Below are 14,379 nucleotides of genomic sequence, written 5' to 3'. Positions count from 1 at the left end.
ATGAGCTAAAAAACCGTGTTGGATCTAGCCCTGATCTCTTGACTGGGTGAGAGTACTCTGCTTAATTCAGAGACTCTGTCCATCACCACCCCTTGTTGTAAATAATTTTGTCCACCCTAAGCGTGGAAGGGTATACTCAGATGTGAGTCCCTTGCTCATTGCACCATCAGGATTCAAGCAAGCCGGGCCGAAGACGCCTGAAATGGCAGAAACCGGTCCCCGGAAGCTTGTTTCCTTCCCAGTGTAAGAATTGGCTTTTGTAGTCTGGTCTGCCCTGTTCCCATGATGCACTGGGCCAGGGACAGACTAATTTGCATACAGCCAGGTTCTGAAACTGGGATGGTGCAATGAGCTAAAAAACGGTGTTGGATCTAGCCCTGATCTCTTGACTGGGTGAGAGTACTCTGCTTAATTCAGAGACTCTGTCCATCACCACCCCTTGTTGTAAATAATTTTGTCCACCCTAAGCGTGGAAGGGTATACTCAGATGTGAGTCCCTTGCTCATTGCACCATCAGGATTCAAGCAAGCCGGGCCGAAGACGCCTGAAATGGCAGAAACCGGTCCCCGGAAGCTTGTTTCCTTCCCAGTGTAAGAATTGGCTTTTGTAGTCTGGTCTGCCCTGTTCCCATGATGCACTGGGCCAGGGACAGACTAATTTGCATACAGCCAGGTTCTGAAACTGGGATGGTGCAATGAGCTAAAAAACGGTGTTGGATCTAGCCCTGATCTCTTGACTGGGTGAGAGTACTCTGCTTAATTCAGAGACTCTGTCCATCACCACCCCTTGTTGTAAATAACCCTATGTACAAGGGCAGCGTACATAGGAGGCTAAGCCAAAATTAAGACCAGGTAAAACCTGGTCTGAAGTTGGCGAAATGAGCAGAAATGACTTATTTCTCCTCGTTTTTGCTTTCTATGTGTGCTGCCTTGTGCAGCACACATGGGAAAAGCAAAATGCCATGGATTATTTATGTACATGAAGGTCCCCCTTCCTGTAAATAAACAATCTTTCAAAAACATGCCATTTTGTGACTTTATTGTGTGCTGCATTAAGCAGCACACATGATAGTGACAAAATGGCATTTCAGGACTGTTTATGTGCGGGAAGGGACACCTTCCTACATGTACATAATCGTCCCTTGCACGCAGACACCCTTGCACTATGGTGCAAGGGTGCCTGCATTGGCCCTACACTTAGCAGTATAGCGCCATCGCATGGGGAAATGCAAGGCTGCACCATATCGTTGTAAATATGGTAAAGCCTTGCTTTTCAGAAGTGGTGGAGTGAGGCGTTAAGCCATGGCGGCTAACGCCTCACTCTGGCACTTCAATTGTACATATTTCCCTCTATCCCCTCCCCATATGTGTATTTAAAAAAATGCTAATTTTGAGCCATTTGCATTTATTTATGTGCAAACCCAACTTTGAGGACAACTGCCTGCCTTTTGAGATCATGCTAATATTTTTGAGGGGACATTGGTATGTCTTTCCAAACTGACAAGTTGACATTTAGACAAGTTGACAAAAAAGGAAAAATATGCAATTTTGAGTTCCATATGTAGATTATGTGCATTTACCAAATAAATAAATGCTAGTATTTTAGGGAAAAATTAAAAAAAAATCAAAAAGAGAGGCCTATTTTCACTTACAAATTAATTAATTTACCAAAAATTAACAATCTGTAAATTGGGTCAAAAAGAGTTTTTGGGAAATTACGTGTTTGCGAAGCAAATAGCACCCTTCTCGTGAGTGACATCTCGGATTTGATTACAAATTTCAAGCTTTAACATGAAAATATAAACTGATGTTCATGGACAAATTAGTTACTTTGTCAAATAAACATTTGTTACAGGGGGATGAATAAAATGATTTTTAAGAAAGCATGAATCATTTGTTTGGGGAAATGATTTTGCTTTAAAAAATATAATTCTCACATTTTAAATTAAACATAAGTATATTCGCTGAAAATATCACTGATGTTACACAGAAAAAAATGAAAATGTGGCATTTTTGGAAAATGAGTGTGTATTACAGAAAAATTAAAAGCTTTACTGTCTTTTCTTTAGGGGGAAGTGATTGAATTGTCCAAATAATATTAAACTTAAATTTAGGCACACAAGGCGTTATTACTCTTGTTTGTTTGAAAAGCTTGTTGCTGTTATTAAGGCATCGTTTCTTTGGTCTTAAGGAGCACTTATTGACTGGTGTGGCTGTTTTGTGGTGACTCATATGAAGGCATTTCATGAATCTTGTATTAGCACCCCTATATTTTACTTTATTGTCGTGGCTTGATGGACTGTGATCGGTACAACGCAAGAGATTTGTTTGCTGCCTGACCCGCTGATGCCTCTGCAATCTGAGAAGCAATAATGCTGTCTGAGCCTAAATAATTGGTCTAACCAGAAGCATATTTCCGATGTTTTAGGAATATTCCGTGAACTTTCCAGACTGATTATCATTCATATCACATAATTCAAATTATTCTGGGATATATAGAGAAAGGAATTAAATAAACAAAATGGAAGGTAGAAGTGAAAGAAAAGGCTTTGTATTTTTTATTATAAGGATACGAGACTATACCAAATGGCCCAGCTTACATTAGTTGCCACTAAAAAGCAGACTTTAGGGCAATTTCCTATGGAAACTGTAATGTACGAAAGTACTGTTTAAATCCGTGTAGGTACTCAGGGTAGTACACGTTTATTTGGTGAATATTAGTCTGCTATTTAGGGCCCTTCAACTTAAAATGTGTGGCACATTCTTTTTGGACTTGAGGCAAAATATAGAGTTAATAACTTATATTGGTAATAACTTACAATTTGGTACTACCTCCAGATTTTGCATACATTTCCATTAAATGAACATTAACATTAAGCAACGTTTCCAGAGGTTTTTTTTAAAATGTATTTGCATTTGTTTTTTTTTTAGCCTTTTGGTGATGGAATCCGTTTCACAATGATTCTGTGCAGTATCATAATGCTAGACCAAAATCCTGGTGATGGTAATGTGCTTTTATGCAAATAACACAGTGGTCTAGCAGAAAAGCTGCTCTGTATTTTTTTTCTTTTTTGAAGTTTTATACAGAGCGAACTCCATCCGTAGGTATTGGAGCGCTTTACAAGAGTACAAGTTACATTACACAAGCACACATTCATTTTGGTAGGCACGGGGAGATTAAGTGATTTTGCCCAGAATCACAGGACGTTGCGCCGTCGTCAAATCTCGCACCTGGTTCCACAGTCCTAAAGACAGCAGCTTCTGGCATTTACGCCACATCCTCTCTTTGTGCCACCTCAAGAAATGTAATCTTCGCCAATGTATTCATTGGACTACAGAAGATTACAGATGATTTCAGAAGGAGAACCTTTGACCTCAGCTGACCAAGGTTCGATTTGGTCCAGACTGACTCCAGGTGGCCTTTTTCATTCCCTCAGAAGTGCTCCATCTGCACTTAAGAGTGCTCTGCTGTAGTCTTTGTAGGTCGATGTATATACTTTTTAGTAACTTTTATTATCTTATAAATGTATGTTCTTTTAAATGCACATTATAACTTTTTATGGATTGAATGCCACTGTTCTCCTAGTCTCTGTAACTCTGAAGTTTTCACTTGATTATTGCCTCATGCAAGGTCAAACAAAAACGTTTTTCTATTCTTTTCGATAAGTGAAAGTATAAAAGTGGTCAGAGTAATGACTTGCCTTATGTATTTTGATCGAGAATTATGTGTTATGATATTATAAAATGTCACCTTTGTATCTGGTTGGGAAGTACTCACCTGCACCTATATTAAGAGGTTTTTTTGCATATTCGAATTGGTTTGTGCATTTTAAGTAAAACGATCTTGTTGTATATACTTCATGTAAACAATTTCCATTCTTTTTACAGGATACCAATAAGAAAGTCAATGCACAAAATGTTTATATCTATGAATCACATACTTCGTTTAATGATGTGCAAAGAAAATTTATTTGGGTTTCGTTTTCGTACAATAGTTTGTGTGATAAGCATTTTTCTGCAAGCTGAAACGAACTACCCTGTGCCCCACACAATATGTGGATGAACCCTTTCTCACCCTGGAAGGATAGATTTATAGCTTCTTACAGGAGTAAATTTGCATGTGTTCCCTGGGTTGAAAACTATTGGCTTATTCTATGTGAATTTATTATGATAATCAGCCCAAAATGAGTTGTTCTTAGCAACAAGACACTGCATTTAAAATGTATGCAAAAGTCCAGTCAACTGACCTGCGCAGCAGCAATTGCTGCACAATTACTTCTAAATCGAAGGATGTTGCAATTGAATTTGTTTTTTATTTGCTTTAATACTTGCCTTCTTGTTACAGACAACTCCAGCTGTCTGTCCCGAGCCAGCAGTGTATACCATATCCCAGAAAGCCAATCCCTGCTAAAGATTGGATGGCTTTCATGTCAGTCTCATTTGCATTGCTCCTATTTGTAGCTTTCTTCATTTTCTGTCATTGATCTGCCCACAAAAGCATTTGGTTTTGCCGTCAATAGATTCGTCATTCTTCCTGCTGCGAACGCAGCATTGAAAACAGAGCCATACAACACCAGTTTTCTGCTTTTAAGTGCCATCTAGTGTTCACTAGAATAAATGCAGGAGAAATATAAAGATGCAAAATTGATTTTTTTTGTTTTTTGTTGCTGTAATACAAAGGTGAATACCAATCTTGCTTGCTTTTACATACAAACTAAACCAATTGGCTTGCCAATGCTCGCTTGGGAGATGTCAAGCATTAGTATTTATAACCTAGTGGTACCTCTCTCCTATTACATAAATGACTCTGCCGTTTTATTGCTAAGTCAGGCTTCACAAGTACTCAACATATATACATACATTTATATATGCATGTGGATATTGGGAGGCATAGTAACCCGCGGGTTAGATACATGGAGACCTGAGGCTTGTTGTAGAACATTAGTTTGAGATTCTAAACGTAGAGCGTCAAGAGTAAGGAATGGAACTGAGAGTTGACTATATATCCTTCTAACTGGTTCATGCGAGTAATGAAGTCCGCAGTAGTAGAATAAAGTAGACTGGGGAAGGATCTGCATGAAATGCCGTAAAGGCATATTCCTCACAATGTACTTCAGCTCTTATTTTGAGGTTTGGCTGAGGCTCCAAAACACTTGGACTCTTTGCTCATGTTTATCGATTAGGAATGTGCCCGGTGCCATTTTAACGCATGGGCACGCTGGGGAGTTGCCCAGCGGCCCCACGAGCATAGGGGCCACGTGCAGATCAGAATTTAGCACTAATTTTCCATCAAACATTTTTATTCCTATGAGTAGTTGTGGAGACGGGTCCCAATGCATCGCTTTGCCCAGGTGCCTATAAGGCTGATAAGCCGTTCTTGATAAGCCCTGTGATATATCTACTTAAAACGCATACTATGATCTTTTGAAGACAAGAATGAAAGCAACAAGAAGAGGCCTTCACAAAAACATTCAAACAAAGTGGACAGCACACGATGAAACATAGACATGTATCAGGAAAGTGACTTGGGCTTCTCTGAGTAAAACCTACCTAGAAAAGCAGATGGAGACACAGTGCCATTACTCCGTGACACCATGACTGTGATTCCAGTTTCAACAAATGGAACAGAAAAGTCAACCACCTCTGAGCGTTCTTCATTAATTGTGAGTGAGCCCACTGCCATGACCGCCCGTTGATACACCACCTAGTCAAATGGGGAAGATCAAGGAAGAAGAGTAAATAAATTCAATAAGAGCAAAACCACACTTTTTCAAATGGATTAAAAAGTCATGAGTCAAGTTTTACTTAAGGGTTTTTTTACCTAACAAAACTTACTTCACCAATCATTCCATTCCATACATTCTTGATTTTTTTGCCATGCTTCCCATTGGTTACCAAGTAAAGGTCATAGCTGAACTTCACTGTTTTTGACAATTTCTTTAGAATATCAATGCAGAATCCTTTGCAGCATTTCTTAATATACGTCCCCTCGGTAGTTGAGTTGCTGTGAATGTTATAAAAAAAACAATTACACATAATGTACTTTTGCTGTGAAAATTTGAGTTTCTCTTAATAGCAATTGTAATTTGCAGGAAAAAGTGCTGAAGAATGGTGATCAGAAGATATAATAAACATACTAAAATATGCATAGGTAAAATCTGAAAACTGTGCCATTCTTTTTACAAATATAAATATTTTGATTTGGTTAGCACACGCAAAGTTGTACACCTGCAAAGTGTTCTAGCCATGTGAGTTTCTTGAAGTAATACTACACAGAAATTCTTCCAGTACTTTAATTTCTGCTGGTGGTTGAAAGTGATAGGATAACAACGAAAGAGTGACTAAAACAGATATTAGGAAAAGGATGCAACTTCAGGCGTTGAAGCACACCAGGGAGGCACTCGGCCTCTCTGGTGGGGACCCGATGATGAAGCATGTCACCAACCAGGTTGGTGAGTGAGGGTTCTTTTTTAAAAACAATTTTGTGTTTCCCTTGCACATCCTTTTCCTAATATCTGTTTTAGTCACACTTTCGTTGTTATCCTAGTATATTTTCAGGGGGTTCAAGAGTGCCTCTCTCCCTCTCTCTCTTGTTGTTAAAATAGGTTGAAAGTGATAGGCATCAGCAACCATTTTTACGGGACCAATGCTAATTTTTCATTCTCAGATTTTGACCAAGAGCCAGAGAGAAAAAGGAAGAAAAGAAAGGAGCGTGACAACGGCAGTAAAATAGTGACAAACGGAGAAAGAAGGGATGAAAAATAACCCACAAGAGCAATATAAAGAAACAACAAGTGTAGGTAGTTGAAGAAAGAAGGTATGCACCCTGAATATCAAGCACACAAATGTAAATGGAAAACTATATAGAGGACAAATATTAGAACAAAATATCGACAGGTAAGTCAGTCTAGATTTTCTATACCTTACTCCACGTATATATATATATATATATATATATATATATTCTTTTCTTACTTCAAGGTACGTAGATGTGAAGTTAGAAATAGAAAATCTATATTTCCCTACATGAACTTATCTTTCAATATTATGATCTCAATATTCTTGTACCACGGTATTCTCTAGTTTGATTTTCAGAAGAACAATCAAGAAAGGTGGAATCAAGACTGTAGGCTTGATTTTCAGCAACCATGGTGTGAAGTTGCTGTGGCAGTGGGCGCCTAAGAAACTTTGGACTGCGCCATTTTTTGGGTGCTGATTAAGCACTGTGTACAGCACTTAGCAAGGTGGAGATTTGTTAGATTGTAAGAAAACCATCTTCCTCAATGCGGTAAAATATGCGTTGAAGTACAGGAAGTTTATTTGATTTGGGAGCAATATTCCTTCAAAATGTGAGACACCCAGGTGTGAATTCAGCATCCAGAAGAGACTGGGGGAACTTAATATCAGAACATGTATCAAGAATAAGACACAGCATAGGCACCACCTTCAGCTTTAGTACTGAGAGAAAGATAATTATCAGAGTGACCTACAATGTGAAATGCCTATGACTAAACATGATATCATAAAGGTACTGTCTGACCAAGAACGCTATTTCAAAATAACCGATGTCCTCAAATGAAACATTCTTTGCCTAAATGCAAAATTAGCTGAGGGAGGTTTTAAACAATCTCCATAAATAAATACGAAAAACGAGCAACTTTTAAGAAGTACAATTTATTGCAGTAGCTAAACATTTAAAAGATCTGGGTATCTGGGTATCAAAATCAAATTAAGAGGAAAATAAATATTTGCTCATTCAAATCTGAGGGAAAATGTGGACAGCTAAAATGACTGTGGCCATAATTGAAAATGAAAATGTAATTTTGATTCTCTTTTCACGTTTGTAGACCAACCCCCTAGAAATATTGACCCATGTTAATACTATGCAACACATTGTGAAAAACAAACTAAAAATTGAAAAGTCTTGTGCAATTCTTAGTGTGGGTAGGCACATGCCTTCTTGTATGGAGTGGCACCACCTGGTGCTGAAAATAGCAGTGTATGGTTGGAAGAGACTGGAGGAGAAAAATCTATTGGGATGTACAGGAGTAGACAGGAATCAAACCTGTAAGTGACTTATAAGGACAATATTCAATTATAACCTGCCCAGTAATAAGAAAACATGTAACTCAACTATTGTTTTGAATAAGTGTTGGCCAGACAATCTTAAGAAATGATGACAAAGGGAGCAGAGCAATACGGTTGTCTATTTGAAGGAAAACAGTGGAAAAGGACATTGAAAGGGCATGGTATTAGAAATGGGGGTCTTTAATTGGCAGAGGTATGCACCTTGTCCAGGTAGGGGTTTTTCCTTCTAGTCAAGGTAAGGGGGTTACACCTTTAAAATAACCCATGCTCACCCCCTTGGTAGCTTGGCACGAGCAGTCAGAATTATCTCAGCGGCAATAAGTAAAGCATTTGCACATAACACACAGTAATACAGTGAAAATACTACAAATGGACACCACACCAGTTTTAGAAAATTTGACAATATTTATCTGTTTAAAGAAGACCAAAAAGATAAAAATCCAACATACAGTAATCAAAATATGAATATTGCAAAAATAGACTTAAAATATAGTTGCTTCAAGTCATTAGCTCTATCCGGGTCTATCACAGCGTCGTGGACAGACAAATCCAACAGTTGAGGCTGTCCAGCTACAGTGTCGGGAAGACCTGCATATAGTACCTTGGAAATGCAGGGTGGCATGGACCTTGGGATGAGCTCTGAAGCAGCAGCATCACCGGCATTGGCAGGCATCGGTTCAGGAGGTTGGTGGAACAGTCGTCAGACCCTTGAAGTGGGAGAGTGCACATCTCAGTGCCAGCAGGTCATGGTGCAAGCGGCGGTGGTGTAGTTGCTGAAGTGCTGACATCAGTAGGTGATCTGGAGTCAATGGCGCCGGGTAGCCAAGGCTGAGATGTGGGACAATGTAGTGCACTGAGGTACTTACGAGCGAAGACCCAGGCCATGTTGCAGGCAGCGAAATTGAGGTTGGCATGAAGCAGCAGCAACAGGGATACCAGGTGGCGATGTAAAGCCAGGCGATGTGAAGTGTAGTGCCCTCAGGTCACAGTGCAAGCAGCAGCTCGGTGGTGGCATCGGGCGTTATCGCCGGTAAGACCAAGTTTGCGGTGCGAAGCAGGGCGGTGCTCTCTGTGGTGTCAAGGGGTCAGGGAGCCAGCAGCGATATTGTTTTTTTTTTTTGTTTGTTTTTTTTTAAAACCTTTATTTATGTAAAAGTGTACACAGCTATTTAGCCGAACATCCCGAAGGCACGGCAGCACGATAGAAACACAGTATCACGGCACTCACATATCATATCTCGGATAAATGAGGTTTAATTTTACTTTTAAATCAGGATGAAATCGAAAAACGTAAAAGACTCCAATATAAAATAAAGAAATAGGGGGGGATCAGGTGCCGTACTATAAAATATAGTCGTACAATGGGCGGGCCAATTAAGCAAATCCTACACAGTTAAAACGATCACAGTTAAAACACCGGGGCCGCATCGAATGAATCGGGATATATCTGCATACAATCACTGTGTGCACCAGTCAAGCGCCCGTCCATTGATACCCACAATGCAGCAAAAATGAGGCACAAGTTACAAAAATCAATGAGAACTCAAAGATTAGCCCATTATGCTGATCCCAGACCCAGAGAAAAGAGAAAGTGAAAATAAAACCAAAAAAGCAATGAGAAAAAAGGCCATAGAAACAAAGAAAGGAAAAACAAGAAAACCCCTCCCCCAACCCCCCACCCTGCACCCCTGCAGATGGCTACGGCCTACCCCCCTAGCAGCGTGCCTGTCGCCCAGTAACAGAACCCGAAATAGAGAAAGAGTAAAGAATTATTAAAGAAAAGGATGAAGCGAAACAAAAAGAAAAAGATGGAGGAGGAAAATGTATTATACGCCCCCGGTATCCTCCGTCCCCCGTCCGAAGCGTACGACCCTAAAGGACAATCAACAATGAGTAGCGACATATCAAGCAAGTCAACAAAGGGAAGACGTCAAACATCGCCCGACCTCCCGCTAAACAGTGAATTAGTGGTCCCCTCTTCTTCTAAAGCCCCAAAGTCAGATCCCGACCAACCATATCATCCTTGACCCCTCCGATTTCTTGTGTGATCTCTGTCCGATAGTACCACCATGGCCCCAGAAGAGTCAAAAGGCATAAATAAGTCAAAGATAGGTAGTACGTGTCCACTCGAACTCCACGATTCTTCGTAGACCCCCATAGCTGGTATGTTCCCCGTCACCGACCCAACGTCCAAGTATTCAATAGACCACAGTTCCATAAGTTCTGCAGGGACGGGAGGGGTTCCCAGCATCAATCGAACGTCGTCAAACCCCGGGGTAGGGAGGAACAAGACTGTGCTTCCAACGGCAAGGGGCTGCGGTGGTGGAGGCAGTGATCTCTCCAGAGTCTGAAGGTCGCTAGCACTCCGTGACCAGAACAATGGCGCCAGATCAGTTTCATGACCGGGGTCTCGGTCTTCCGTGTGATAGTCCGCTAATTGCAGGTGCTCAGATGAGACAGGCGCCAGGCACGATCGCGCAGTTTCGGTGTTGCCAGCGATCAGTTCGTGAAGCCTGGCCTTCATAGAAGAGTGGAGCTCCCCAATGGCGGCCATCACGGTCTGCAAGGACGGCTCACATTGTCCCCGGACCTCCGCCACTCGCTCTCTTCTCGACATCAGGGAATACCCGGTGTCTTCGGGCGGGCAAACTGGGGTGGGGGCGTCCGGCGAGGGGGGGTGCACAGTCGGGTCACAAATACGGCTGCTCGATCGAGGGCTCCACCCCAGCGGGGGCGGCAGCCGCCAGAGCAGAAACCCCCCAAAAGGCAGCCAGTCGATGGTATCACCCCTCCTTTGTATGTAGCAGACCGACAGCACACCACACAATCCAGGCCAGTATTTTCTGCCGCAGCAAGGGACCGGACCCGGTCTGGGTCCCACGGCCGATGTTGTTCAGTTGCGGCCCGGCCGGGTCAGCACTCGAGACCCCGGCTCATGGGGTGGGGTAGGCCGGAAACTTCAACACGACACAACTCCACACATCTGGGCGATAAAAGTCTCAGGACCACACCAATGGACTCAGCAGCTATTCATCTGTGCGGGGGTCCGGCTAAAAATCAGGATTAAATACAGGATAGTCGATCAACGGACGGAGGTCAGCGGAGCCGGGAGCTCATGCGGCCATCTTGCTTCGCTACGTAGCTCCTCCTCAGCAGCGATATTGTTAACAATTTCGGGTTGCTTTTTCTTTTGTTGCAGCACAAAACACACAGTTCTCAGTGCTGTTAGCAGAAGATCTTTGTTGTTCCTGAGACTTTTTGAACAAAGGATAAGCTCTACTTCAATCCCTTGGAGAAACTCAGGAAAATAGGTTGCAGAAAGTCCAATCCAATCCTTTCACTGCCCAAGACAGAAGCAGCTACTGCAGGCCAACAAAGCAAATGGCCAAGCAAATTGGTAGTTCCTCCTGACAGCTTTTCCAACTCTTCTTCTTGGCAGGTTCCGTAGTCCAAAAGAGTTCTAAAGTTCAGGGGTCAGGGCCCCAATATTTGTAATACTTTTCCATTTTAAGTCTTAGGAAGAACGTATCTTTTGCTCAGTAAAAAACAGTTCTCTTTTCCCTCGTCCACCTTCACTACAGGAGGTGGAAACAACATTGTGCAGAGGAGACACAGCCTATTCAGGTGCTAGTGAAAACACCTCACACCACTGTAAATGCAGAAAGGTCTATTCAGCCAGGCTATGAGTTACCCAGGAAAGGCAGGACACACCTCAACCCCCCTTGTGATTGTCTAGTGTGAATGCACATCCTCAGCTCCTGTCACCCCAAAATCAGATGGTAAATACACAAACAGGCAGAGGCACACAGGATGGTTATCTAAGAAAAAGCCCACTTTCTAGAAGTGGCATTATCAAACACACAATTTAAAAACCACTTTTACTAAAAGATGCATTATTAAATTTTGAGCTCAGGAAGTCTAAACTCCATTTATCTATCTTTTCCCAAATGAAAGTTACACATGTAAAATTTTCTATATCAGCTCTAATGATCACCTATGGAAAAGACGTTCTTTCAATAGTGAAAAACGAAATGCATAGTATTTCACTATCAGGACATGTAAAGCACAAAACTATCTGTCCTATCTTTCACATAAACTGCACCCGGCTCATGGGGCGAACTTGGGCTTACCTTATAGGTGACTTATATGTAAGAAAAGGCAAGGTTAGGACTAGGCAAGTGTGTACACTTGCCAGGTCAACATGGCAGTAAAAACAGCACACAGACACTGCAGGGGCAGGTTTGAGACACCTTTGAAAAGATACTGGTGTGGGTGGGACGACCAGTGCTGCTGGCACACTAGTAGCACTTGATTTACAGGCCCTGGGCACACACAGTGCACTGCACTAGGGCTTATGTATTTGTCAAGGGTGTGATTCATAATTGGTATTAGATGCATCAAAGACTACACAAAGCATGGCTAAATGAGAATGCCTCATGCTGTAGATGCACAAAGCAGTAATTTTGGATTTTGGAGAGGGTTTTTATTTCTACAGCCATTGAACAGAAATACATGGACCCGTCAAAAATGCCCTCCCTAAGGAAACTCATATTACTGATAGAATTTGTATTTATTTATTCAAGAGTAATCACTGAGCACAGGACCACAGAGATTTCTTGGTGCTATAGACTCAGATTCATAGTCAGATTAGACAGCATGTTGGCTCATTATGCTTAATTCTTGCTTCTGTCAAGTCGTGATATGCCGGAGGTCAGGAAATCAAATCTTGGCAATGCAGACTCCGCCTTCTGTTATTCCATAGACAGCCAAAGTTAGTACCATAAATTTCATAATTATAACGTTTGTCAATTAAAGCACTGCCAAATCACAAAAGGGCTGTATAAAATATAAAACACAATGCTATTACAGGGACTTTATTTGAATGGAAAATGTACAGGTGTTTTCGAAATGGAATATATTTGATTGGTCTTCAAGGAAGTGAAATCAAGAGGTGGGCAGTAGTTACACATGCCTTTCCATCAGCATTTATTATTTTTGCCTAGGTTACAAACCATCTCAACTAGGCATTGAATCGTAGTAGTTGAGTTGGTTTCTACCACTTTAACATTACTGCTAAATCATTGGGAATTTGATGAAAACTGCTTTATGTACTAAACACATAGATCCCAAAAATATTGGGGATACTGGGAATCAGTGAAGAGAGCTTAAAGCAAGTGACACATGGTCAACTTTGAAGTGCCTCAGTAGCAGTGCTAATATTGCATCAAGGTTATTACTAAAGATGTTGAAAGAGGTTGACTCAAACACCTCTGTAAATGATGATTAGACAGTTAAGATGTGAATTAATTAATGTTTTTGTGCCGGAAATTCCATGTTTAACCCCTTGCATGCTCGTGATGGCCGGGAGCCATCATGTGTCATGGTGGGCATGTGCGGAGGATGGCCCCCGCCCGTCTGAATCCCGCCCACTAATAAAAACTCCTGCACAGCGCGAAAATTTGCATGTACAGAAGGGGTTAAACTAAAGGAGTTTAGGACTGTGTAACAGTATTTTCAATTCTAAAAATAAAATTAAACTGACCAGGGGTACATTTTGCACAAATTTTCAGCCTGACATTTAGGACATGTGCTCTGCTCCATGATAAAAGCCACAAAATGAAAACACAAAATCAAACTGTTAGAATCACAAATGTTTTACTTGTTGAGAATGATGAAGTTATACAAAATCCATCATTGCATCACTAATAAAGAGCACTCTAGTAAGGATATTGTTGTGATTACATTAATAGGCGATGATTAAAATCAAATTGGCAAGTGAGCATCTTCTCTATATATAAAAACATGTCAATGCTACACGTACAAGAGTGAGGCTAAAGCTAAGGTACATGCATTGAATATCAGTGTTAAGATGGTTGAGCCTTTAGCCACTTCCCAATTCACCCTCCTTGGACTCATTTCAACGGGAGAGGGTGCAATGGTCTGCTCTCAGTACCCCAAGAAAGACTTGCCCAACTTTATGGCAGTGTTTTTAGGCCTCAGTTCAAAAGTCTCTGTAAGCGCGGTGGACAATCAGTTGTATCATTCAATGCTGCCTGATCTCTAATAGACTCTGTAATAGGGTTGGCACTAGTGTCATTCTCCGTCCTCCTCAGATTGTCTAAGACTAATTGCCCCATCAGCTTAAAATTCATTCTTAGTCAAGCCCCACTTGATAAGAGTCTAGAAATTATTTGCTTCTCTTCTGGGTCTGACTGTTCCTGAGGGCTATTGTGCTTTTAAGAAGTTATAAATGGCAGCTGCCAGATTGAATGGAAAATCACTCAATGTTTCA

General features: G+C 41.2%; 1 protein-coding gene across 1 annotated transcript in view; it reads right to left on the bottom strand.

Annotated features, from left to right (window-relative positions):
• Window positions 1-14,379, bottom strand: part of GRIN2A (glutamate ionotropic receptor NMDA type subunit 2A) — a 1,523,775-nt gene that overhangs the window by 387,229 nt on the left and 1,122,167 nt on the right. Inside the window, exons 5-6 of the mRNA XM_078663104.1 lie at window positions 5,835-6,003; window positions 5,550-5,703 (exon numbers count right to left, since the gene is read on the bottom strand). Coding sequence (XP_078519230.1) covers window positions 5,550-5,703; window positions 5,835-6,003 — 323 coding nt within the window. The remainder of the gene's footprint in view (window positions 1-5,549; window positions 5,704-5,834; window positions 6,004-14,379) is intronic.

Source organism: Lissotriton helveticus, chromosome 10 (assembly GCF_964261635.1).
Source record: "Lissotriton helveticus chromosome 10, aLisHel1.1, whole genome shotgun sequence".
NCBI lineage: Eukaryota > Metazoa > Chordata > Amphibia > Caudata > Salamandridae > Lissotriton > Lissotriton helveticus.
This window is presented reverse-complemented; position numbering and strand designations above follow the sequence as displayed.